Genomic DNA, 27,415 nt, shown 5'->3' with positions numbered 1-27,415 from the left:
CTCCCCTTCGCAACAGGCAGATGATTGGTGAATTAAAAACCTCATAATCACAGAAGCGGAGGTCTGAATGGCTGAGGCGGAATTCCAATCACATTTGGGCCGCTCGATTCAAACAGCTTGGGAGGGGGAGGGGTTATAGTAGTTGAGGGACGTTAATACGAAGTTTGTAGAAGAAAACGCATTAGAAGTGGCTTCAGTAGGCGCTTATTTTGTTTCGTGTGTTATCATGTCTTATAAAAATATATATTACTCTGACAAATACTTCGATGAGCATTTCGAATATAGGTAAGGTTACTTGTTTGAGTACGTGTGCGCGCGAGCGAGGTTAGTTCGTTAGTAAGGGCATTAAGTTTGATTTTTGTCGTGGTATTGTCCCAAGAGACGACGTCATACGGCAGTGTTTTGGGGGTGGGTGGGAAGAAGAGGTTAGGTGAAAATTGTTTGGATTTTGAGGAGGGCCGCATGGGTGGCTTTTTTTTTTTTTTTTAATTTTTCTCCCTCTTATTTCTTTTTTGTTTGTCATTTTCTACGTAGTCTTTTTTTTTTTTTTTTTAATCTGTTGGATTTCTGTTTCTATGTTTTTAACGCTCCTTGGCTAGGCTGTGATGGTGGCCCTCTTTCTGCCCCAGCGCTAGTACGTGTACATACTAGCTACTATCTGCCCTTTTTATTTAGCTCTGAGGCTTCATTTTTTTCTCCCTGCATTAAAAATACTTTTTTTTTCATTTGTAGGGAAAAAAATTATGATGCTACCTTGTAATCAGATTTGAAGTTAGTAACGTGTTTTTGGTATGGTGTGAATCGCGAGCCTGTCCCACTTGCATGGCACTATTACTTTTGCTCAGAAATTGAGGACTAAGAGAACTTACCAGTATTTTATGAGATGATATATGTTCTTTAGTTCATGACCCTGCCAACGCGTGGCATATTAATTTTGTGAAGACGTTGTGTTTTGATTGCAGATGAAATACATATAAGTATGTCAGCAGTGTATAGAGTTATTTTTAAACCATTTTGTCTTAAAATGGTAAGCTAATAGTATGGACTTGGTTACACCTTACGTGATAAGGCTATCTGTAACATATTCTCATTCGAAACAAGAAATATCAAGTGTGGGGGGGTTGTTGCGGTTTCCTTGCAAGCCCCCCTCCCAAGTAAATTAATTTTTAGTGCTCTTCATTTTAATATCCCCTTCCATGCTACACGTCAGGGTTTTGTCGTTACCCCGTTTTGATTCGTGACTGGGGTTCAGTGAAGTAAACATGGGTAGTGGTACAAAATAAGGTTGTGATGACTTAATACTTCTAATCCTATGGTGGCCAATGTTTGTAATATAAAATAGCGTGTTTAAAATGTTCTAATACATGTAACTAAAACGTCTCTGATCGGGGGGGGGGGGGGGGGAAGATGAGGGGTGGGCTGACCCAAAGGTGCAGTTCTTAATCGCTCATGGGCTGATGTACAAAGTTTAGCTTGTAGTGTCTTCCTGTATCACAAAACCAATGCCACCTTAAAACACTGTAACATGGTCAAACTGAGTGTGTAAATTTGATTAAAATCTGCAGGCTTATCGTTAAATGTTAACTTTCCAGTTTACTGCTTGATTGGTGATTGCTTCATGCAGTGTCAGGAAGGGTTAACTCCCCCCCCCCCCCCCCCTTTAAAGGGGAGCACACACAGGTATGCTATTGCATGCATTAGTTACTGACCCCATGCCCTGACAAGTATCAAGGTGGTTTAATTGACAGGAGACAGCAGGAGCATGCTTGGCCCATTATCTGGCCTGAAGCTGGTTAGGTGGAGCTTGCTGCCATATTGAGTCATCCAAAATAATAGCAAAGGCTTATTTGAAATAAGAACTGCCTGTGCGTGGCTTGCATAGACCAATAGCTTGCTTTGGTTTGAACGTATCATGATGGTGGCTACAACTTCAGCCTTGTCATGTGATGCTGTCTCCTGTCAAACCTCCTCCTTGAAAGTATTCCCCCACCACTACCACCACATATCCCTTGTGTCTAGTGGTACCCACCCTGCCCCAAAGTAACTGAGCCCCATCTCCTAATAATAAAAAAAAAAGTGCCCTAGGTGTCCCCTTATACCTCACCACACACAAATTCCCAACCACGCATCCCATGGCTGCAAGCTTAAGCTCCTGTTCTTTGTACTTCAAGGCAGAAGTGATGTCCATATGCTCCTGCTTCTGGGCATCGCCATCTGGAAAATGACAGTGGCCCAAGCAATGCATTCTGGGATGCAGTGGGCAGGCCTGTGTACCATATAAGGTGTGCATTGCCGTTTTGCAGATGATGGTGCTCAGAGGTAGGAGTGAGTGGGTATTGCTCCTGCCGTGCTTATGGTACGGAGTTGTGGGACTAGTCTTGGAGTTGACAGGTCTTAGGGTAAAAGGGATCAGGTTGGGAAGGGAACATTAGAGCACTTGGGATTTATCATGAGGTGAGCAGTAGACTACCAGGGAGATAATTTTTAAGCTGGGGATGGGTGAGAGGTGTTTGTATAGGGTCTAGAGAGGGAGGGAGGCTACCGTGAACCAGGGTGGTCAGGTTAGAGGGAGAGAAGTGGATGCTGTTAAGACACCCGTTCCTCAACCAACCCTTCTATACTTTCGGACCTGGCAAAAAGCTTACCAAGCACCAATGCACATGAGAAAAAAATAGTTTAACATGGCCTGGGAATACTAAATGACTGCATTTACATTTGTTTTAATGTAGTTTGCGATAAAACCATTTGAGTATTACTCAGCCAATAAAACTTGTGATGATAGCTGGTTTAAAGCTGTGCTAATGCTTTGTGCATCAGCCCTTCTGTTACATAAATTGGTGTATGCTGCAATTGTTTATATTTTTGCTTAGAAATGTATTGGGACTTTTTGGGGGACGAGGGGAGGCTTTGTTTCTGTTACACCCACTTCCTGATGGAATTTCACTTATATAGCACAAAGTGTTTAAGGGGCTGGTCGTTTTCAATCCGCGTGGCACTCCCCTGCCAGAGAGGGGGGAGTCAGAGCAAGCCCATCAGGCAGCAATTCTGTTGTGGTCCTTTCAAGTCTAGTGCTCCTCAGGGAAGCGGCATATATGCTGGCCCCTCAGTGGTCCCAGTGGGTGGACAGGCCATCTCCCAGACACGTGGGCCCACATCTCCTTGGCTTAGAGGTGAGTTCGCCCGTCTAGTTCCAGATGTTTTCATAGAAACGTTTAAATATCTCAAGGGCATTTATGTACAGGAAGAGAGCCTTTTTCAAATGGAGAGCTCTGGAATGAGGGGGTATAAGACAAAGTTAAGATGGAATAGGCTTAGGAGTAACCTAAGGAACTATTATTTCACAGAAAGGGTGGTGTAGGCGTGGAATGGCCTTCCGGTGGAGGTGGTGGAGGCAAGGACTGTTCCAGAATTTTAAAAGGCATGGGATAAGCATGTGGGATCGCTTAGGAACAGGTAGAATTGGGGGGGGGGGGGGGGGGGGTTACAGAGGATGGCAGACTGGATGGTTCATTTGGCCTTTATCTGCCGTCATGTTTCTATGTTTCTACAAGTGGAAAGATCAACAGTGTCCTACAAAAAGTCATAGGAGCAGGAAAAGAGTGGAAACAGAATCAGTTCTCACTCCTTTTCTTCTACTTTTACAGTACCATGTGCAGTTCTGGAGATGGCACCCACCTTGAATTAAAAAAAAAAAAAAAAAGGCTATCTTTATGCCTGTTAAAGAAAGCTTCAAGGTTTGTGCTCCCTCCAACAAATGATCGCCCTTCTACAAACAGTGGACTTATTAATCAGTAAACAGAAATTCAATTTCACACCTTCACAGACCATGTTCTTTCCTGGTGTGCATCTGGCCACATCTTAAGCAATAGCTTTTTTGCCAAGAAACAGTCCTCACCATTTAAGCTTAGCCAGGCATTTTTGACAACTCTCAATATCCTCATTCACTGTGACTGCTGTGTGTCCTAAAAGTCTGTCGTGCCTCTGGCCAGATTGCATATGAGGCCACTCCAGTGTCATCTCAGGAGATATAGGAATCCTTTTGTTGAGGGACTGTTGATGCCAATTCCAATAAAGTCAGTAATTTTGTTATCTCTGTAGTGGTGCACCCAGTGTCAGTCTCCTTGAAGGCTGTTCTTTTCAAAGACCGCATCTGTCATGAAATGCCTAACACCCATCTGGAGAGTTAACCTTGCAGCTACCTAAAGGATTTGTCCTAGCATTGCTCAGGTCCGCTACCACCTGTGCAATCCCACCCACTGGTTATTTTTCTGGTGGTTTCTAAGGACACCAGGCCGCAATCCCAGGGGTCCCACAGACCAGCATACAAACCACCAGGATCCTTAGTCCTGGAAAGTAGAGCCAATAAAACTAATAAGGTTTATTGTTATAAAAAAATAAAAGAATGGTGAACTGAGGAGAAAGATATAATATAGCAACAATAACAGGTATATTAAACAGGTAAGAATATTTTACACTTGATTTACTACCTGAGTAGATCATGGTGAGTTCAGGATAAATGACTTCTCACAGTGTTTGAACAGGGCCTCAGTAAAGAGATCTTTCTCTTTCCACTCCCTATTTAAGACTGGGGAAAATCCAGTACCTCCTGGCTAGATTTGAACTCCAGGGTCAATCAGAGCCCAGAGCACCAACTTTGAAAGTATCTGGCTAATTGTACTGTAGATTGCCTTTCCACAAGCTTAAAATGAAAAAGAAAATAGTTTTCTGTGCAACAGCTTTAAAACACAAAATAAACACCATCTGCTGGCCAAACAAGAGAATTACAATTCATGAAAGTGTTTAATACAGGTCACAGGCTTGAAAATACCCTGTTTCACCACAGCATCCCACTCTCACCACAGATGTGTCCACCTGTACTTATGAGCTTATCTTGTTCACTTTGCCACAGAAGGTCTATGGACTCGTCAAAATTGTACTCTTCACATTAGTGTTAGAGCTCAGAATAGCATTCAGCACCCTGTGAGTCTTCAAGTGGTGGATCAGACCCCAGGTGGTTGCAGTCAGGACAGACAACCAAGTAGCCATGATCTACATAAGCAAGGAGGAACAGGATTAGCAATTGCATCGATGCCCAATGAATATGGCACTTTGCATGTTCTGTTACATAAGTACAAGTATTGCTATGCTGGGACATCCTTTTTCCAACAGTGGCCAATCCAGGTTACAAGTACCTGGCAAGATCCCAAAACAATATAATACATTTTATGCTGCTGATCCTAGAAATAAGTAGTGGATTTTCCCCAAGTCCCTCTTAATAATGGCTTATGGACTTTTCTTTTAGGAAGCCATCCAAACTTTGTTTTTTAAACTCCACTAAGCTAACTGCTTTTAATACATTCTCTGGCAACGAATTTGAGTTTAATCACACTTTGAGTGAAGAAATATTTTCTCCAGTTTGTTTTAAATTTACTATTTTGTAGCTTCATTGCGCGCTCCTAGTCCTAGTATTTTTGAAAAGAGTAAGCAAGTGATTTCATGTCTACCCGTTCACTCCACTCATTATTTTATAGACCTCTGTCGTATCTCGCCTCAGCCGTCATTTCTTCAAGCTGAAGAGCCCTAGCTGCTTTAGCTTTTCCTCATAGGGAAGTCGTCTCATTCCTGTTATCATTTTTGTTGCCCTTCTCTGTACCTTTCTAATTCCACTTGTCTTTTTTGAGATTGCGGTGACCAGAATTGCATACAGTAATTAAGGTGCAGTTGTACCATGGAGCGATACAAAGGAATAATAATGTCCACATTTTTGTTTTCCATTCCTTTCCTAATAATACCTAACATTCTATTTGCTTTCTTAGCCACTGCATCACACTGATTAGGAAGGAGATAGAATGTGCTGATCTAATCTAAACACTTCACTAGTTCTTGTGTAACTGATGCCTCTAAAATATTGGGAAACAGGGGAATGGATGCCACTAATCTATTGTTACTAACCTGAGACTTAGACCCAGATACGTTTTTGTCCTTTTTCATGGTCTTAGGAAGAGTCAGGTGGCCTTTAAGGCATCCATTGCAAGGTGGATCAAGGCAGCTGTTGAGATTGCCTAATCTTCTGGTACATTGGCATGAAGAGCCAGTCCACTCAGGCTCATGCCACTTCCTGGACAGCAGCCCAGTTAGTGGCTCTTGAAGAGATTTACAGAGTAAAATACAACAGATTGGACTTGTTAGCTAGGATCCATTTAGACTTTGGCAGAGCTGTCATTCGGGGGGGGGGGGGGGGGGCTTCCCCCATTCCCCATCCAGTAGATCTTCTTTAGTACATCCTACTGGTGCAGAGTACTAGACCCTAAGGAAGGAGAAATTCTTACCTGCTAACGTTTTTTCCTTTTAGTCAGTACACTGTTCTGCACTCCGCCCTCAAGAGTTAGGCCCAGGACTCAGGGTGTGCCCTTACAGTATAAAGACATATTCCATATCATCATGCTGATCAATCCATAGACTGGTGGGTTGTGTCCATCTACCAGCAGGTGGAGATAGAGAGCAATCCTTTTGCCTCCCTATATGTGGTCATGTGCTGCCGGAAACTCCTTAGTATGTTCTCTATCTCAGCAGGTGGTGGTCACACACAGCACCAGCTCTGGCTAGGCCTCCAAGCCTAATTTTTAGGTTTTGTTGAGTGCCTGGGGTTGAGGGCTCTTCTTGAGCAAGTGCAAACCTGGTGGCGCCAGGTCCCTCCTTTTCTCCCCCCTCCCGCTGGCTCCGTTTAAAAAAAAAAAAAAAAATTTTGGACGTCCTTAAGGGCGTTTATTTCGACGTTTATTGCAGCTACTCACTGGGACACCAGGTCGTTACAGCTCGGAGCGGAAAGCAGGTAATTTTACCTTTTTGTAGCGGGCAGGGGGTTCCCCGATTGATCTCCACGTGGCTGATGGCGTTGGAGGGCGAGGGCGCAAAGAATCGCTTTCCGGACCGCGTGTGCGCGTCTAGCGGGGATGCGGGGGTTTTAAAGTCTGATTCGCCCTTGTTGGGTGTCAGTTTGGAGGCCGGTCAGTGTCCCGGGTCTTCCTCCGGTGTGGCGGTTTTTCCCGCCATAAACGCCCATCCCCCGCTGCTCGCCTCCGCCATCTTGGCCGGCCACGCTGCTTGGACGGCTTCTTCTTGGGCCGCCCTTGAGGTGGGAGACGTTAATGCCATGGCCGCCCTTCATTTGGGCGACGGCAGAAAAGCGGCTAAAGTTAAGCACCGTTCTTCCCGCGCGGCTCCTTCGCGGAGTGTCGCGCCGGACGCCATCTTGGATGCACAGCATGTTTCTCCCCCGCTCTTGCGAGCGCTGGTTGAGGGTGCGTCTAGGGCTGTGGCCCAGGCTGCTGAAGTGCACAGTCTGGGGGGGGTTTCTCCCCCGAGTTTATTTTGCTGCTGCATCAGGCCTTCCTTATGCAAGACGCTGCCCCTGCTCCCTTGTCCGTTAAAGGGATTGAGGCCCCCGGAAGTAAACGCCCTCGGGTGGATTTCCAGGCCTTAGAGGACTCTGTCTCCTCTGATGTAGATGAGGGCAGCGTATCTGAGTTCTCCCAACGGTCCTTTGGGGATTCCTTGGAGGAGACGGATTCCCGCTCGGATGGAGCGGATGACCCCTCTGCAGCGCGGATCTTTCGCTCAGAGGACTTGACCAACCTGTTAATGCAGGCCATGAGCATTTTGAAGATTTCCTGTCCAGAGGACGTCTCTCCCTCAGCCCCTGTTGGCTCCGCCATTATGCTGGGGACGAAGCGCCCGCCTAGAACCTTCCACGTGCATGATGCCATGCGCACCTTGATTTCGGCTCAATGGGATGTCCCGGAAGCGAGCCTCAAAGTGGCTAGGGCTATATCCCGCCTGTATCCTTTGCCTGAAAGTGAACGGGAGACCTTTCTTTGGCCTACCGTGGATTCTTTAATCACTGCGGTGACTAAGAAAACGGCGTTGCCGGTGGAAGGTGGCACGGCCCTAAAGGACGCCCAAGACAGAAGATTGGAGGCGGCCTTAAGGTCATCCTTCGAGGCGGCTGCTTTAAGTTTGCAGGCCTCAGTTTGTGGCTCCTATGTGGCCAGGGCGTGCCTGACGATTGTGCAGCGGGCTTCCCCCTCGGATCCTTCCTTGAGGGCTGACTGGCCGGCCCTGGAATCGGGCCTGGCTTATTTGGCAGACTTACTGTATGATGTCTTGAGAGCCTCGGCTAAAGGTATGGCTCAGACAGTCTCTGCGCGGCGGTAGCTTTGGCTGAAGCATTGGTCTGCTGACCACGCATCTAAGTCCCGCCTGGCTAAGTTGCCTTTTAAAGGCAAGCTGCTCTTTGGGGTCGAGCTGGACAATATTGTGACCGATCTTGGCACGTCTAAGGGCAAGAGGTTACCAGAGGTCAGGGCTCGGGCCAGTGGTGCTCGCCCTGGTAACTGCAGAGGACGGTTTCAGGAAGCCCGTCGGTACCGCCCGGGCAAGTCGGGCTCCTCTGCCCCCTCTTCCTTCAAAAGGAACTTCTCCCCCAAGCAGCATTCCTTTCGCAGAGACCGCCGTCCCGGAGGTGCGCCCTCCGGTCCTCCCCCAGGGTCTCGTACCCAATGACGGGGCCCTGGTCCATGGCCCAGTGCAGATTGGAGGACGCCTGTCCTCGTTTCTGGGCGAGTGGACCAGGGTAACTTCAGACGCTTGGGTTCTGGAAGTCATCAGAGACGGCTACAAGCTAGAGTTCTGCCGACCCTTAAGAGACGGGTTTGTACTCTCTCCCTGCAAGTCTCCGGTCAAAGCTGTGGCAGTGCAGCAGACCTTGGACAACCTGATACGCCTGGGTGCGGTCGTTCTGGTGCCAGAAAATCAGATTGGCAAGGGACGTTACTCCATTTACTTGTGGTACCAAAGAAAGAGGTTCTGTCCGGCCTATCCTCGACCTCAAAGGGGTCAATCGGGCCTTGAAAGTGCGGCACTTTCGCATGGAGACTCTCCGCTCTGTTATAGCGGCAGTGAAGGCAGGGGAGTTCTTGGCTTCCTTGGACATCAAGGAAGCGTACCTGCATATTCCCATCTGGCCTCCTCATCAACGCTTTCTGCGTTTTGCAGTCCTGGGCCGACACTTCCAGTTCAGAGCCCTCCCTTTCGGGTTGGCTACTGCTCCGCGGACCTTCTCCAAAGTAATGGTGGTCATCGCAGCCTTCCTGCGAAAGGAAGGAGTACAAGTCCATCCTTATCTGGACGACTGGTTGATCCGAGCCCCCTCTTATGCAGAGTGCGGCAAAGCTGTGGACCGGGTGATTGCTCTTTGAGCTCCCTGGGGTGGATCATCAACTGGGAGAAGAGCCAGCTGCGCCCGACTCAGTCCCTGGAGTATCTGGGAGTTCGATTCGACACCCAAGTGGGCAGAGTGTTCCTGCCAGACAATCGGATTGTCAAACTTCAGGCTCAGGTGGACCAGTTCCTGGTAGCCTCTCCTCTTCGGGCTTGGGACTATGTGCAGCTGTTGGGCTCTATGACGGCCACGATGGAAGTAGTGCCCTGGGCCAGGGCTCATATGAGACCACTACAACACTCTCTGCTGCAGCGCTGGACTCCGATGTCGGAGGATTATGCTGTGCGCCTTCCCTTGGACCCAGCAGTGCGCAAGGCGCTGAGCTGGTGGCTGCAGACAGACAAGTTGTCTGCAGGAATGCCTCTGGTGACCCCGGAGTGGATTGTCGTCACGACGGACGCCTCTTTGTCGGGCTGGGGAGCCCACTGCTTGGGAAGGACAGCGCAGGGGCTCTGGTCTCCTGCAGAGGCAAAGTGGTCTATCAACCTCCTGGAACTCAGAGCCATTCGGTTGGCGCTTTTGGAGTTCATCCCGGTACTGGCGTTGAAGCCAGTACGGGTCCTGTCGGACATTGCCACGGCTGTGGCCTATGTCAACCGCCAGGGAGGTACCTAGAGCGCCCCTCTAGCCAAGGAGGCCATGAATCTATGCCAGTGGGCGGAACCGAACCTGGAACAGCTGTCAGCGGCCCACATTGCCGGAGTCATGAATGTCAAGGCGGACTTTCTCAGTCGCCATACCTTGGATCCCGGAGAGTGGCAGCTATCTGCTCAGGCGTTCTTGGACATCACGAAGCGCTGGGGCCAGCCGAGCCTAGATCTGATGGCGTCATCGGCCAATTGCCAAGTGCCGCGCTTTTTCAGCAGAGGACGGGACCCTCGATCCCTGGGAGTAGATGCTCTTCTCCAACAGTGGCCGACACAGGAGCTTCTCTATGTGTTCCCGCCCTGGCCCATGTTGGGCAGGGTGCTAGACTGGGTGGCAAAGCATCCGGGCTGGATAATCCTGGTGGGTCCGGACTGGCCCAGACGTCCCTGGTATGCGGACTTGATCAGGCTCTCAGTGGACGATCCTCTGCGGCTGCCAGTGGAGCAGGGCCTGTTGCATCAGGGTCCCGTGGTAATGGAGGATCCCTCCCCCTTTGGTCTTACGGCCTGGCTATTGAGCGGCAGCGTCTGAGAAAGAAGGGCTTCTCAGACAAGGTCATCGCCACTATGCTGAGAGCGAGGAAGCGCTCTACTTCTACTGCTTACGCCAGGGTTTGGCGTACCTTTGCAGCGTGGTGTGAAGCAGGCTCACTTTCTCCCTTCACTGCTCCAATTTCTTCAGTGTTGGCGTTCCTGCAAGAAGGTCTGGAGAAAGGCCTGTCGCTCAGTTCCCTTAAAGTCCAGGTAGTGGCTCTGGCTTGCTTCAGGGGCCGCCTGAAGGGTGCTTCCCTGGCTTCGCAGCCAGATGTGGTGCGCTTTCTCAAGGGAGTTAATCACCTGCGCCCTCCTCTGCACTCAGTGGTGCCTGCGTGGAATCTCAACCTGGTGCTAAGAGCCTTGCAGAAGCCGCCTTTTGAACCCTTGTCAAGGGCATCTCTGAAAGACCTGACGTTGAAAGCAGTCTTTTTGGTGGCTATTACTTCAGCCAGAAGAGTTTCCGAGCTCCAGGCACTCTCATGTCGAGAGCCCTTTCTGCAGTTCACTGAGGCAGGAGTGACTATTCGCACAGTGCCTTCCTTCCTGCCCAAGATTGTTTCTCGCTTCCATGTGAATCAGCAGCTCTGTCTCCCTTCCTTTCGTAGGGAGGACTACCCAGAGGAATACTCTGCTCTCAAATATCTGGATGTGAGACGAGTCATCATCAGATACTTGGAAGTGACCAATGATTTCCGGAAGTCAGATCATCTGTTTGTCCTGTTTGCAGGTCCTCGTAAGGGTCTGCAGGCTGCTAAGCCTACAGTGGCAAGATGGGTCAAGGAAGCCATTGCAGCGGCTTATGTGGCCGCGGGGAAGGTGCCGCCTATCCAGCTGAAGGCTCACTCCACTAGAGCTCAGGCGGCCTCGATGGCAGAGGCCGGGTCCGTCTCCTTGGAAGAGATTTGCAAGGCGGCAACTTGGGCTTCGGCCCATACCTTCTCCAGGCATTACCGCTTGACTGTGGCTGCTCGGGCGGAGGCCCGGTTTGGAGCTTCAGTGTTGCGGTCAGGGATTTCTATGTCCCGCCCTGGGTGAGTACTGCTTCGGTACATCCCACCAGTCTATGGATTGATCAGCATGATGATATGGAAGGTAAAATTATGTATCATACCTGATAATTTTCTTTCCATTAATCATAGCTGATCAATCCATAGTCCCTCCCAGATATCTGTATTGTTTATATTCTGGTTGCATTTCAGGTTCAAGTTTAGTCTTCAGTTCCTGTTCAGGAGGACTTCGTGTTCAAGTTTTTCAATGGATTCTTCAAGAGTTGAGACGAATTTGTGTTACAGTGAGCTGCTGCATTCCTCTCCCCTCCGTTTTACGGGGCTGGATTGAGACTTAAATTCTGCCGGTGCTCCCTCCCGCTTCGTGCGGCAGTTGGGCAGCTTTGTACCCCTCCCGCTTCGGCGGTGTTAGGGTCAGTCAGCTCCTCCCGCGGTTGCGGTTGCAGGATAAGCCAGATCCCCCCCGCATCGGCGGGTGTGGTGTCCCTCCCCCGCTCCGCGGGGATGAGCTGGACGGATTCCCCTCCCCCACTTGTGTGGGGATGAGCTGGGTTAATTCCCCTCCCCCGTTTCGGCGGTGGTGAGCTGGGCAGAGTGTCCCTTTGTGGGTGTAATTCTCTAAGTGCTGAGTCCTGCGGATGGAGCTTGGATATCGACATACTGAGGAGTTTCCGGCAGCACATGACCACATATAGGGAGGCAAAAGGATTGCTCTCTATCTCCACCTGCTGGTAGATGGACACAACCCACCAGTCTATGGATTGATCAGCTATGATTAATGGAAAGAAAATTATCAGGTATGATACATAATCTTTACCTTGCGCTTTACACATCATAATTTATAGCAATATGGATTTCCCATGAGATTGCTGTAGTATGGAGGGTAGAGAGTGCCATTCTGGTGTTATGCTTGTTTAGTATGGACGGTAGGGAAATGCCACTCCGGTGTTATGCTTGTTTATCATCGCAGTTGTGGTTGATGGTGCATGGGTGGTTTACAAAAAGGGACCTTCTGTACTTTGGCAGATGCATACTGGATCTTTTCATGGAGCACCACCAATAATACTGGTGAGGTCACTGGTAAAAATAGTCCCCCCCCCCCCCCCCCCCCCCCCCAATTTTATCAGTAGTTAAGTGCTATTCTGATGTCCAGTACCTGATTTTACTTAAGTGTGTGTACAATTTCATATCTTTGACAGACATGTAATGTTGCCCAAAGAGCTGGCAAAGCAAGTACCAAAAACTCATCTGATGTCTGAGGAAGAATGGAGAAGACTTGGTGTCCAGCAGAGTCTTGGCTGGGTCCACTATATGATACATGAGCCAGGTACAAAAAAAAAACAAACACCAAAATGGTGGGGTGAAGGGGGGGGGGGGGGGGTGGCAGTTTTAGCCTTGGTGATGGGACTCTAAAAACCTGCTTGCTTGGTAAGCTCCTCAAGTAAGGAGAAACTGATGTTCAGAGACTACTTTCATGAGTTTTGCCATCCAGTGTATGTAAGCTCGCGTTGGCTAGTTTAAACTTTAATCAGTGATAGTCATAGATCTTGAAGTAGTGAATCATTACTTGTTTGAACATGACTGCTTTTGCTAGCTGTAACTTAGGGAATGGATTCCACATTCTCCGAGGACAAGCAGGCTGCTTGTTCTCACAACTGGGTGACGTCCACGGCAGCCCCCTCCAACCAGAAAAACTTCTCGCGGGAGGTCCCGTGTGCGGGGCACGCCTACCGCACATCCGCGCCCATCTTCCCGCCCGTGTGCAACCACTCCCGCTCAGTTTCTCGTTTTCCGCGCTTGGAGAGAGATTGCTTTGCGTCCCTCTCCATTGTCAGCCTTGGAAACCGGTTTGCGGCGTAGTCCGCTTTTTTTCTTTGTTTAGTGGCGCCGCTCGCGCCTTTTTTCTCTTATTCTACTTCTCGTTAAAAAAAAGAGAGAGGTCCCCCTATTTCTTATTCCTTTCCTTTCGCCGTCTCGTGGCCGCGCGTTCGTGTTTTTTCCTCCTCTTGGCCCCTTTTGCCGCCACCATAGACAATTTTGACCTCGCCACCGCGATTTTTTCGTCGATGACATCGAGGATACCCAGCGGCTTGAAAAAGTGTGGTCGGTGCAGCTGGCAGATCTCGCTCTCCGACACCCACGCTTGGTGCCTTCAGTGCCTCGGGCCTGAACATAATCCCAAAGCGTGTAACTTGTGTCTCGGCTTGAAGAAGCGGAAGCAAGTAGCGAGGCAAGCTCAACGGGACCGAATTTTTGGAGCTTGCACTGGCCCTTCGGCGTCGACAGCATCAGCACCGGCGGCGTCGACTTCGGCTCCGGACATGGCATCGACCTCAGGAGCTCAGGTATCACCGGCCCGAAGACCATCTTTCGCTGTGAGCAGCCGAGTGGGCCTCCACCTGCCTCAGCGGTTCCTGCTGGGCAGGGCCATCGGGACCGATCCCTTTCGGACCCACCCCGAGGAGGCGTGTGGATTCCATGTCCTCCTCGTCGGTACCGCGGAGCACCGATGACGTGCATCGAAAGAAGTTGGCTAAGAAGCATCGTTATCGGTCGCCCCCTTCGCACGGTACCGGGAGTTGCAGGCTGTCGAGAGTCGGCACCCGAGAAGCGTCGACGCCGGGAGGACGGCAACCCCTCCATCCAAGAGGTGTCGATGTGTCGGTCGTCGGGCAGTCCAGTACCATCTCCTGGCCCTGTGCAGATTCTAGCACCGGCCCCTCAGCCTTCCCCGACAGAGACTTTGGATGAGCGCCTCCGAGCCATCCTTACAAGTATCCTGGAAGGGCTGCTGGGCCAGTCTCTTCCGGTGCTGGGGGTGCTTGCGTCCTCAGCACCGTTGATGGAAGCGCCGGCTGGCTCTGGCCCTGTGATGAGGCCATCGACACGCACCAGTCTCGGCCGCCACTCAGGTGGAATCCCCGCTGATGTCGATGGAGGGAGCTTCGTCTCCGCTGGCGCGGGAGTCCATCTCTCAACGCCATCATCGAGGGCGTGGCTCCTCTGAGTCGAGACGGGCCCGGTTTAGGACAGAAGTCAGAGAACTCATGTCCGATACCGAGGAGGAGGCCTCGTGGGGGGAGGAAAAGGAGGACCCCAGGTAATTCTCGTCCAAGGAGTTCTGTGGTCTCCCCTCTGACCCCACTCCTTCACCGGAGAAGAAGCTTTCGCCACCTGAGAGCCTCTCCTTTGCCTCTTTTGTTAGGGACATGTCTGTGAGCATTCCCTTTCCCGTGGTTACGGTGGACAAGCCGAGGGCTGAGATGCTCGAGGTCCTCGACTATCCATCTCCACCTAGAGAGTCTTCCACGGTACCGTTGCACAATGTCCTGAAGGAGACGCTGCTTCAGAACTGGGTGAAGCCTTTATCTAATTCCACCATCCCAAAGAAGGCGGAGTCCCAGAATAGAGTCCACACTGACCCGGAGTTGATGAGGACTCAGTTGCCTCATGACTTGGCAGTCGTGGATTCTGCTCTCAAGAGAGCCAAGAGTTCGAGGAATACCGCCTCGGCGCCCCCAGGGCGTGAGTCTCGCACTCTGGACTCTTTTGGGGACTGGGCCTATCATTTCTCCATGCTCGTGACCAAGATCCAGTCTTACCAGCTCTACACGAGCATCCACATGCGGAATAATGTGCGGCAAGTGGCGGACCTGGTTGACAAGCTCCCGCCGGAGCAGGCCAGGCCTTTTCAGGAGGTCGTCAGGCAGCTGAAGGCGTGCCGCAAATTCCTGTTCAAGGGTATTTATGACACTTGTGATGTTGCATCCAGAGCCGCTGCCCAAGGTATAGTGATGCACAGACTCTCATGGCTGCGCGCCTCTGACCTGGACAGTCAGACCCAGCAGCGGCTGGCGGATGTCCCTTGCCGGGGGGATAATATTTTTGGTGAGAAGGTCGAGCAGTTGGTTGAACAGCTTCACCAGCGAGAAACTGCCCTTGACAACCTCTCCCACCGGGCGCCTTCAGCACCTACCTCTTCAGGTAGGCGATTTTTCACCAAGCGTAGGTACAATCCTCCTTCCCGACAGCCTGCCCAGGCTCAGCCCCAGCGCGCTCGTTCGCGTCAACAGCGTGCGACCAAGCAGGCCCCTGCGGCTCCCCAGCAAAAGCAGGGGACGGGCTTTTGACTGGATCCAGGGGAGCATAGCCCCCATACAAGTGCCCCTGCCGGACGATCTACTGGTCGGGGGGAGGTTAAAATTTTTTCACCAAAGGTGGCCTCTCATAACCTCCGACTAGTGGGTTCTCCAAATAGTGCGGTGCTGGTATGCCTTCAATTTGACCTCCATGCCACCAAATTGCCCGCTGGGAGCTCAGTCCTTCAGCTCCCACCACAGGCAGAGGAACTCTCCGCCCTTCTCATCGCCAATGCAGTTGAGCCCGTACCACCAGGGCAAGAAGGGCTGGGATTCTATTCCAGGTACTTCCTTGTGGAAAAGGAAACGGGGGATGCGTCCCATCCTAGACCTGAGCGGCTTGAACAAATATCTGGTCCGAGAAAAGTTCAGGATGCTTTTCTTGGGCACCCTTCTCCCCATGATTCAGAAAGATGATTGGCTATGCTCCCTGGATTTAAAGGATGCTTATACCCACATCCCGATACTGCCAGCTCACAAGGCAGTATCTGTGATTCCATCTGAGGACACAGCATTTCCAATATTGTGTGCTGCCCTTTGGGCTCGCCTCCGTGCCACGGGTGTTCACGAAGTGCCTAGTGGTGGTGGCGGCGGCGTTACTCAAGCGGGGGGGTGCAAGTGTTCTCGTTTCTCGACGATTGGCTGGTGAAGAGCACCTCGGAGGCAGGAGCTCTACAGTCCATGCAGAGGACTATCCGACTTCTGGAGCTACTGGGGTTTGTGATAAATTACCCAAAGTCCCATCTTCGCCCAGCCCAGTCCCTCGAATTCATAGGAGCGCTGCTGAGTTCAGACGGCTCATGCCTATCTTCCTGAGGCGAGAGCACAGACACTTCTATCCCTCGCCTCCCGGGCCAGAGCATCCCAGCAGATCACAGCTCGGCAGATGTTGAGACTCCTGGGCCATATGGCCTCTACAGTCCATGTGACTCCCATGGCACGTCTTCACATGAGACCAGCTCAATGGACCCTAGCTTACCAGTGGTACTAGGCTACGGGGAATCTAGAGGATGCAATCCGCCTGCCCGCCAGCTTTCGCACTTCACTCCGCTGGTGGGCGATTTGCTCCAATTTGATCTTGGGACGCCCATTCCAAATTCCTCAGCCGCACAAGATGCTGACGACGGATGCATCTCTCCTAGGGTGGGGAGCCCATGTCGATAGGCTTCACACTCAAGGACTGTGGTCCCTCCAGGAATCTGGTCTGCAGATCAACCTTCTGGAGTTGAGAGCGGTCTGGAACGCGCTCAAGGCTTTCAGAGATCGGCTGTCCTTCCAAGTTATCCAAATTCTGACAGACAACCAGGTTGCGATGTACTACATCAACAAGCAGGGGGGTACCGGGATGTGGTGCTGGGCTCGCCAGCATGGCATGCCTCACTTTCCATTTCGTCCCAGAGACTTGTGGGTTATGTCCCTCAATCAGCAGATGGAGATAGAGAGAACTCCGAGGTTTGCTATATGTGGTCATGTGCAGCCCTCCAAACCTCAGTATTCTCTCTATCTAGCAGGTTTTGGGTCATAACCAGTGCAGCTCTGTAGTGATCTGGCTCCATTCCCGTTCCCTCGGGGTTTTTTAGAGCCTGTTGTCGGGTTGAGGGGGCTGTTGTCAGCTCTGGGTATACCTGGTGGTGCCAGGTCCCTTCCTGCCTCTCCAGTTGCTTCTGTGCAGGGTCCGGCTCCTTTTCTCTCTTGCCTCTTCACAAGGTAAAAAAATAAAAGACCTCGGGGCTTTCCCTCAGACCAAATTGGGCTCTGGGACGGTTGCTTCGGCAGCGCGGGGGAGGGCTGTGTTAGACGGAGCTGCAGGGATGTCAGCTCGCGGTGTGGGTGCGTGAGGCATGTCTGAAAGATCAGACAGCCAAGGAGGGAGTTCGCGGGGTGGGCTGGTGGCGGATCCCCTGGTTTCCTCCGTCCGTTCTGGTGCGAGAGACGGAGATGTTGGGGCCAAGGCTGTTTTGGCGCAAATGCCAGTGTGTGCGGTGCATGCTCCCGCCGGCGCCATTTTTTCTTCGCCCCACATAGTGCGGGCAGTATGTTCGGCGCCCCGCAGGCAGACGTAGCTTGGGGGGGGGGAAGGTGCTCGTTCCTCCGTCCTCAGAAATGAGTGCGACAGCGACGCCGTTTACCCCTGAGTTTGTGTTGTTGATGCACAGAGCCTTTCAGATGAAAAGCATGGCAGGATCCGGGGCGGCAGACTTGCAGCCCTGTTCTCAGGGGAACAGGCAGTTTTCTTCTGCTAACCTGCCTAAAAGGCCTCGTTTGGACGTCTTGTGTACAGGGGAGGAATTGTCGGGTCCTTCTGACACTGAGGAAGGGCTTGGGTCAGGAGAATCCTTGCAAGCACTCGCGGAGGACCTGGAGGAGGGAGAGTTGCCTTCGGGGGAAGGTGATGAACCCACGGCGGTAAGGCTGTTCCAGAGGGACGAGCTCCCTTTGTTTATTATGCAGGCCTTGGAGGTGTTAAATATCCCTCCAGACGCAGTTCCTTCAACTAGCACGGCTCCCTCATTTATGACAGGGACTAAAGGTCCTTCTAGAGCCTTTCATATTCATGATGGTATGAAGGTGCTGATGGCAGCACACAGGGACACGCCTGACACTGGCCTTAGGGTAGCGTGGGCGATGTTGAGACTTTACCCGATACGACCAGAAGTTGCCAGCTGTGGACTCCTTGATTACAGTGGTCACAGAAAAGACCACTGTACTAATGGAGGGCGGTACTGCCCTTAGGAACCCTCAGGACCGAAAGCTAGAGTCCTCGCTTAAGTCGGTGTTTGAGGTGGTGTCGTTATGCCTACAGGCCTTGGTGTGTGGCTCTTATGCCACAAGGGCTTGTCTTTCTTGGGTCCAGAAAGCTGCTTCGGCAGAAGAACTGACTGACTTCCTTCCGGTTTTGGAGTCAGGGCTGGCATATCTGGCGGATTTGTTGTATGATGTGCTTAGGGCGTCAGCCAAAGGGATGTCTTTGGCTGTTACCACCCGCCGCTGGGTCTGGTTGAGGCATTGGGCGGCAGATGTCGCCTCCAAGTCTCGTCTAGCTCGCCTTCCTTTTAGGGGGAAGCTCCATCTGCTGGTTGAGGGACATAACCCACAAGTCTCTGGATTGATCTGTTGGGACTAATGGGAAGAAAATTATCAGGTAAGAACTAATTTTACCTTCAGTATTCTCTCTCAGCCTCAGCAGACATATCTTGTTCAGCTTTCTGGATTGAGGCTGGCTCCTAGCCTGTTTCCTTAGGTTTAGTTGAGCTTTGGGGTTGTGGCTCTCCTTGGCCTGTACGGGTACACCTGGTGGTGCCAGGTCCCTCCCCTACTCTTTCCCTACCTCCCAACCCTAGTGGCCTTCTGATGCTCTGATCCTGGAACTCCTGCCTCTTTAAAAAAACAAAAAAAAGAATGCTGTTCTGTCGTGCTGACCATGGTGTTTTTCTCTTTATCCCCGGGGGTACTTGTTCTCAATGTCTGTTGCCTGGCTCCCGCAGCAGCCACCAAGGAGCATGGTAGTGTGGGAAAGGGTGATTCCCCCACCCCTGTTTTTGCACCTCGCTGGCTACAGCTCCGGTCGTCGGTCCTTTGCAGCTTTCCTGTTCTTGTTTTCGCCAAAAGCTACTGTTTGGACAGGGGGGGCTTGTATATATATGGCCGCCCCTTTTTCTCAGTAAAATACAGGTCAGTGGCTCAGGCTAAAGAGCTAGGCCTCTACAAGCAAATGGCTCATAATAAGAGCTGGGCTTCTCTTAAAAATCCAAAGTCATCTCTGATACCAAATACATTTTTCTGCAGCACAAGCTGAACTGAGTTCTCAGGGAGCTGGCACGGGAGGGGGTCCTTTGCTCTTATAAACATGCCTGGGACTGGCATCGGTGAAGAGTCATGAAAGATGTTTTGGGTTAATGAAAGTAGATAAAGGGGTAGATGTACGTAGTTAGAGAGTACTCAGAGGGAGGGGGGAGCTGAGAATAGCTGAGAAGAGCAGAATGACCGATGAAGTTATCTCGCCACCTGTGCTTTGCACCCCTTTTGTGTATAGTTAGAACCTGGGACCCAATGAAGTCACCCTTATCGGTTCCTTATCAACTGATAAGGGATAGCAAGTTCTGCTGACAAAGCTGGATCCCATTGGAATCCATTGGGTTGAGACAGTATAAAGGAAGCACCCCGAGAGGTGTAAGACGGAGAGGCAGATGCTGATGGAGGAGAAAGACAGAGCACTACCGAGAGCTGATGTGTGATTCTGTTCCACTGTATGATTGACTGAATTGCTGGTATCCTCATTATTGGGTAATGTATCAATGCTAATTAATACTAATAAACTATATCTCTTTAGCTAATTAAAACTGGGTTCCTCTTTAATTACAGACTTAGCTACAGCTGAGCCTGTACCAAACTGCCATGAGCAGATTCAAGGTTGGGAAAGCTAGATATTTGGAGGGCGTATGTAACTTTGCCCAGAGAGATGAGACGGGCCACTGCTTCCGCTGCCTGATTAGCAAAGGCAGATTCTGAGAAAATAAACAGACTGCACTGCAGATTTTGGCAGGCTGCGCATCCATTTTGCAGTGGTTTGCCGCTGCCACCTTGGTTCACAGTTTTCTGTTCTGCGGTTCTAGTTTTGCCTTTGCTTCTCCAGAGGCGCACAGTCGGCACTGGTGGAGGTGTTTGGAATTTGTGTGTTCCTCATCCTGGGTTCCCACGTTTCTTTCTGTACCATGCCGGATGCTGCTTGTGGCACTATGGCCTCCGGGACTCCTGTATTCAGTGCTGTTACAGTCCAGCATTGCTGGAAGTTGGCCTGGATGATTTCTCTCAGTATCTTTCCCAGTAGCTGCCTTGCTGTGTATCAGCCTGAGTGTTTTCCCAGTGCTTTGCTGAACTGTACTTTTACAATGGCCATGTAAGTTATTAGCTCTGCACAGATAGCAAGCTTGGAGGGGGGAGGGGGGATTTACCCAATAGGTTCTTACCGCTCCTAGTTCCTACCAGCTCAACTGGAGCTGGGTTGGGGATCTGACCTGTTAGTCCTTTATTCGGACACTGTCTTCTTCTCCCCCACTTGTGAGAATATGAAGCTTGCTGTCCTCGGAGAATACATGCTACAGTTAAGTATAAGTGCTGTTTCAAAAGATCAGCTTACATACTCTAATTTATTTAAAAAATTCTAAGCAAAACATTTCACATATGCGTGACACAAAAAAGGAAGAAATTAACCCAGGAAGAAAAATGTATGGTTCACATCGAACCATCCGGTAATGCATAAACCACCAATAGGGGACTTGGTTGGCCCGAGGGACAGACTACCAATTCAACCTCCTGGAGCTCTGGGTGATTTGAAACACTCTGATGGTTTTTATAGATCTGCAGTCCAACCAAATTATGCTTACGCTTAAATGACAATCCAGCCACCATGCACCACGTTAACAAGAGGGGAGTATGGGATCATTTCCCTTGTGGAAAATCCATGAAAAAATTAGTACGAGGTGGTGAGCGAAGCTTTACTCAATGGTTCACACCGCAGAGACAAGGGCAGGCCATTATCAGGGCTTGTACTGCAAGAGAAATCCCTGTTTTTCTGAAAGTTCAACAACGGTGACCCTGATTTCACTTCTGGTGTTGGACAGTTTGAACTCTGAGTGGTGGAGGAGGAAATGATATGGAATAAGACAGTAACATTTCTGGCAAAAAAAAAGAAACAAACCTGTCGACAGATTCTGAGAGATCTCATTCAAATCAAAATTGCATTGCGTTATTAAAAAAAAAAAAAAAGAGCACTTTCAAGGGACCAGATATACAATTGTGATGAAACTTGGAAAATGTTGCCAGCAAGATCTTTTATATCCCTGCTTGAAACTCCTAATTATAAAATAAGTTAATTCCTGTAGCTGGTGATCTGAGGCCAGCAGGACATGTATTTTCATATCCAGAGCCCAGTGCAGACACTGTCTAGCAGAATATCTCTTTAAGAGGCCTTTGGCAGCATCCAATCACGGGATAATCTTTTTGGAGGGAAGGTTGATGAGCTCACAGACCAAATCAAGAAACACTGCTAGTATTTCTTCTCTTTCTCCTGCTGGGCACCTTCTGCATCCACCTCCTCATTTAGGAGGTTTTTTGGCAAATCAAGGAATGCTCCCTACTAGTACTGTAGGCGTAGGTACACTCTGGCTCGTCAGCCTGCTCAGGCTCAGCCCCAGCGCACTCGTTCTCATCAATAGAGTGTGCCTAAGGCCCCTGCTGCTCCCCAGTGATAGTAAGGGATGACCGCAGTCAAAGTGTCCGAAATTTTTTTTTCACAAAAGGTAGCCTTTCATAACCTCTGACCGATGGGTTCTTCAAATAGTTTGTCTCGGATACACTCCCAGTTGGCATTCCAAACCACCAAATTGCCCACTGAGAGCTTATTCATTCAGCTCTCGGTACAGGCAAGTACTTGAAGAGGAATTCTCCGCCCTTCTGAAGGCCCATGCAGTCAAACCTGTTCCACCAGGGGAAGAAGGTTAGAGATTCTATTCCAGGTACTTCCATGTGCACAAAAAAATAACGGGGGATACGTCCCATCCTCGACCTAAGGTCCCTGAACAGATTTCTAGTCCGAGAAAAGTTCAGGATGGTTTCCCTGGGTAACCTTCTCCCAATGATTCAGAAAAATGATTGGCTATGCTCTCTGGACTTAAAGGATGCATATACTCATATCCTGATACTTCTGCCCACCGGAAGTGTCTTCAGTTTCGGCTGGGAGCACATCACTTTCAGTACCGCATGTTGCCTTTTGACCTTGCGTCGGCTCACAGGGTCTTCACAAGTGTCTAGTGGTAGTCGCAGCATCTCTACACAGACTGGGAGTCCATGTGTTCCCATATCTCAATGATTGGCTGGTGGAGAGCATCTCGGAAGATAGTGCTCAGGAGTCCATTCGATGATTATTCGGGTGCTGGAACTACTAGGGTTTGTATTAAACTACACCAAGTCCCATCTCCACCCTTTTCATCAATTGGAGTTCATAGGAACCCTGCTTGAGACATAGAAGGTTCAAGCCTACCTCCCGGAAGCCAGAGCATACAATCTTGTTTGCTGGCATCCAAGGTTTGTGCCTTTCAGCAGATGTTGAGATTGCTGGGCCACATGGCTTCCACAGTGTACGTTACACCCATTTCTTCACATGAGATCATCTCAATGGACCCGACTTCTCAGTGGTTTCAAGCTATGGGGAGTCTGGAGGATGTCATCCAAGTGTCCCCAGAACTTGTTCGCTCTTAGTGGTGGACAGTTCAATCCAATTTGACTCTGGGATTTCCATTTCAAATTCCTCAGCCACAAAAGGTGATGATGATGGATGCATCTCTCCTGGAATCCTCATGTGGGTAAGCTTCACACCCAAGGAACTTGGTCCCCCCAGGAAACAAATCTTCAGATTAAACTCCAGGAGCTTCAAGTGGTCTGGATCACTCTAAAGGCTTTCAGAAATCAGCTGTCCTAACAAATAATTCTTGTTCAAACAGACAATCAGGTTGCAATGTATTACATCAACAAGCAGTGCACTGGATCACACCCTCTGTGTGAGGAGGCTGTCCGGCTGTGGCATTGGGCTCACCAGCATGTGCCTTCAAGCCACTTATCTGGCAGGTGCAAACACCCTGGCCAACAGGCTGAGCTGGATAATGCAACCACACAAGTGGTCTTTTCACATGGGCATGGCCTGCAAGATATCCTAAATGTGGGGCACCCCCTCGGTGAATCTTTTTTGACATTTGGATCAACCCAAGGTTCTGTTCCAGACTTCAGGTCCATGGCAGACTAGTGTCGGATGCCTTCCTCAGTTGAGGGACAGATCTCCTCAATGCTTATCCTCTGCTACATCTGGTAGGGAAAACTTTTTGTAGAAACTCAAGTTTGACCGCAGGACCATGATTCTGATCACACCGTACTGGCCTGGCCTCTCCAGATATGGTTCCCTCTCCTTCTGGAATTATCCTCCAAAGAACCTTGGAGATTGGAGTGTTTTCTGAACTTCATCACTGAAACGAGGGGTCACTTTTGCGTTCCAACCTCCAGTCTCTGGCTCTCATAGCTTGGATGTTGAGAGCTTAGAATTCGCTTCCTTGGGTATTTTGGTGTCTCGAGTCTTGCTGGCTTCCAGGAAAGATTTCATTAAGAGGTGTTACTCTTCTTTTGATCCCAACAGGATGGGGGTCGCAATCGGGAAATGCACCATCTCAATTTGGCTGGCAGATTGCGTTTCCTTCACTTATGCCTAGGCTGGGCTGACCTTGGAGGGTCATGTCACGGCTCATAATGTCTGAGCCATGGCTGCTTCAGGAGCTCACGAGGTCAGCCTCCATTGAAGAAATTTGCAATGCTGCGCCGTGGTATTCAGTCCACATAATCACATCTCACTACTGCCTTGAGCAGGATACCCAATGAGATAGTCGGTTTGGATAGTCAGTGTTGCAGAATCTGTTTGGGGACTAAAATCCAACTCTACCCTCCTAGGCCTGTTTTATTCTGTTCCAGGCTGCACTTCAGATTGTATATAGTTTTAGGTTAATCTGTGTAATGTCCTCGCCGTTGCAAGGCCCAATTGACTAATGTTTGTTGTTTTTGGTGAGCCTGGATGCTAGGGATTCCCCACTCGTGAGAATATGCAAGCCTGTTTGTCCTCGGAGAAAGTGAAGATACTTACCTGTAGCAGGTATTCTCCAAGGACAGCAGGCTTCATATTCTCATAATCTCGCCCACCTTGGAGTTGTCTCATTTTATTTTTATATGTTTATGGTTTAAAATTAAACTGAAGGAACCGCGTTCTCGTGGCGGGCGGGAAAGCACTCAAGCATGTGCATTGGAGCATTGCTCGCACTTTAACACTTACTTTTTTACTTTGGCATAAATGACGGACCGGGCGACGCGAATCATCGTCTACTCGTTAGAATATGAAGCCTGCTGTCCTAGGAGAATACTTGCTACAGGTAAGTGTCTTTGCTTTTCACCCTATGAACTGACTAGGTTGCTCCTCATTCAGGATCTTATCTTAAAAGAAGCAACCTTGAGTTTGAGTCACTCATGTGTGCCTGATTGAGAATTCCTTGAAACGAAAAGCAAAGTTGATTATCTGTAATGGGTATTTTGCACAGACGTAATTAATCAGATATAAAATCCCTCCTACCTCTTTCTTTTTCTGCACTATTAAACTAACCAAAGGAGTAGGTGATTGCTGCACATAGAGCCACACAGGCTCAGAACTTAACTGGTTCTGAGAGCTATACAGTCCTTATCAGCAGCAGATGAATCCATTACAAATGGGTTGTGTCCACCTACCAGCAGGGAGAGAGAGAGAACATTGAAAACCATAGTGCCTCTAGGACGGCTAGCTCCGTCTGCTTCTCAGTATTTCCCTATTTCCCAGTAGGGTTGGATGCAGCTTGTTCAGCTCCTTCAAGTTTCTGCCTGGGGTGGCTCCTGTGCTTTTGCCAGTTGTAGCAGGGGTGTTGTGGCTAAGTGGAGCCCACTTTAAAGGCACATAGGTTCGCCCTTTCCCTGCCTCCCTCCCCCCCCCCCCCCCCCCCCCCCCCCCCCCGTGTGGATGCAGGCATATAGGTTAGCCCTTTCCCTGCCTTTCCCACCCTCTTCTGCCTCCGGACTGCCTCTAGCTGTTTGCCTCCAACTTTCCTCACAGTGCTATTTCTGAGGCTTTTCCTGACTGTGCAACGTGACCGGAGCTCGTGGACTCGGTCCTTTGAAGTAAGAGCGGTACTCAGCTCCTCCGGGGAGGGCCCACAGACGGCGTTCCGATCGGGGGGATTTTGGCGTGAAGCCGCAATTTTGAATTTTATTCCGCCGTTTTTCGGCGATGGCTGCTGAGGGAGTTAAGCGCTGTTCCCGTTGTGGCAAGCACAGATCAGCAGCGGGGCTCTATAAAACGTGCTGTTTAGACGGTAGAGCCAGTACGAGCATGGCTTCTTCCCGCTCGATGGAGCTGGCAGTGGGAGCCATCTTGAAAGCGCTGCATGGCTCGACCCCCGCGGTTGCGGAGGAGTCTGAGAGCGGAGGAGCGCTTCGGGCCGAGGCTACCAGAGTAGCTCCGTTCCCCGTGGCTCCTAATTCGGAGACGGGAGGTCAGGGTGTGCTTTTCTCCCCCGAGTTTGTGCTTATTTTACATAAAGCCTTCATGCTGAAAAGAGCTCTGCTGCAGGTGTCTGACACTGCGTTGCTACCTGATCCCCCTCCGACTGATGATGGCCTGGGGCTGATATCAGACGTGGATGCCTCTGAGCGTTGGATGCACGCTAAGCATGGATGGGTAAATTCCCCGTCGGAGAGTGGCGCACCCCCCTCCCCCCCCAGGTGGTCGGACTGTGGGGACTCTGAGGGATCTGGCAGGCTTTCGTGGTCTGAGGAGCCAGAGGAAAGGTGCCGGTTTGCCACTGGATCTGGATGATCCCACTGCGGTTCAGATTTTCCACCGCAATGAGCTGCCAGCACTTATCTCTGATGCCTTGGAAAACAGTCTTCAGGATTTCTGTTCTACTACAGGAGGTTGAGTTTGTCCCTCCTTTTTTGTTATTGCTCCTGTTCTGGGGCTTTCGTTCGCTGTGAAGAAAGTTCATGTTATGCTGCTTTGCGGTTTAACACTGCTTTGGAAGCTTCAAAATACTGAGAGGCAGATGGAGCTAGCCGTCCTAGAGGCACTATGGTTTTCAGTGTTCTCTATCTCCCCCTGCTGGTAGGTGGACACAACCCATTCGTAATGGATTCATCTGCTGTGACTAAAGGAAAGAAAATTACCAAGGTAAGAACCTAATTTTCCCTTCTGATGCTATCACCCACTTGTATACCTGATTTAATTCTGTTGTGTAAAGAATGCCTGTTACAGGTAAACAACTTTGCTTTGTCAAGCATGTTTGTATTTTTTTATTGATTGCCTGTAAAATTTTAAAAACAGTTCTTTGTTTCTCTCTAGAACCTCATATACTTCTCTTCAGACGACCTCTTCCAAAAGACCAACAAAATGAACTGCTTTCTGGATCTTCACTTGAATCTCTTGGGACTTCAAATATATATTGGTATTCAGTGAATACTTAATGTACAAATCATTCATCCATCTGTGCATGAGCTGTATTCTTCACAGCAACAGAGCTCAGTTATTAGCAGTTGCAAATAGCTTACTACTGTGGTTTAAAAAAAAAGGTTGCTTTGTGCAGTTTCTTGAATGCCATCTGTAGAAGTATTGAATTTAATTTCTTCAATAAAGCTTACTCATTACATGTATGTTACTTTTGGAGTTACTTAAATCTCTTCTGTATCCACTGGAAATGAATTTAGGTTTCTGTATAACAGCTGCAATTAATGTAAATCATTTTTAATTGCTGTGCATAAATGGTTCTGAAAATGCAGTTTCTTTAAGCGGTAAACATATTAAACTTTTGTGATCTTTAGTTATTAAAGGGGTGCTTATTTATAGTTACTCTTCCGTTGTTTTAATTTTGAAAATATTCCACCATATCCCAGCCTTGCCCTGGGACTAAAGAATCAAATTGTTGCAAGTTAATCTGTTAATTTTTCTGCATTTGATCAATATATCAACTATTGTAACACTAGTAAGTAAGACTGTTTGGACAATGTACTTGGTGTAAAAATGAAGAGCCAGTTAGGCTATATGGTTGGGGCATAGAGTAACAAAGTTGAAACCTAACTATTTATTTCATGTATAGAACATAATAGAAATTGGGGTAATGCTTGTTAACATTTGTATTTAGTCTGTTACTTCCAGGGTGGCCTAAATTGGTACAAATTAATAAATTGTCAAATGTG

General features: G+C 49.5%; 1 protein-coding gene across 1 annotated transcript; it reads left to right on the top strand.

The window, feature by feature from the left end:
- Nucleotides 1-27,415, top strand: CKS2 (CDC28 protein kinase regulatory subunit 2). The gene is made up of 3 exons (XM_030192333.1): nucleotides 1-285; nucleotides 12,671-12,798; nucleotides 26,565-27,415. Exons 1-3 carry the CDS (start codon nucleotides 227-229, stop codon nucleotides 26,684-26,686), a joined length of 309 nt encoding a protein of 102 aa, XP_030048193.1. The 5' UTR covers nucleotides 1-226; the 3' UTR covers nucleotides 26,687-27,415.

The sequence above is a fragment of the Microcaecilia unicolor genome, chromosome 2 (assembly GCF_901765095.1).
Source record: "Microcaecilia unicolor chromosome 2, aMicUni1.1, whole genome shotgun sequence".
In the NCBI taxonomy this organism is placed as follows: domain Eukaryota; kingdom Metazoa; phylum Chordata; class Amphibia; order Gymnophiona; family Siphonopidae; genus Microcaecilia; species Microcaecilia unicolor.
The sequence above is the reverse complement of the archived record's forward strand: the minus strand, read 5'-3'. Positions and strand labels throughout refer to the sequence as shown.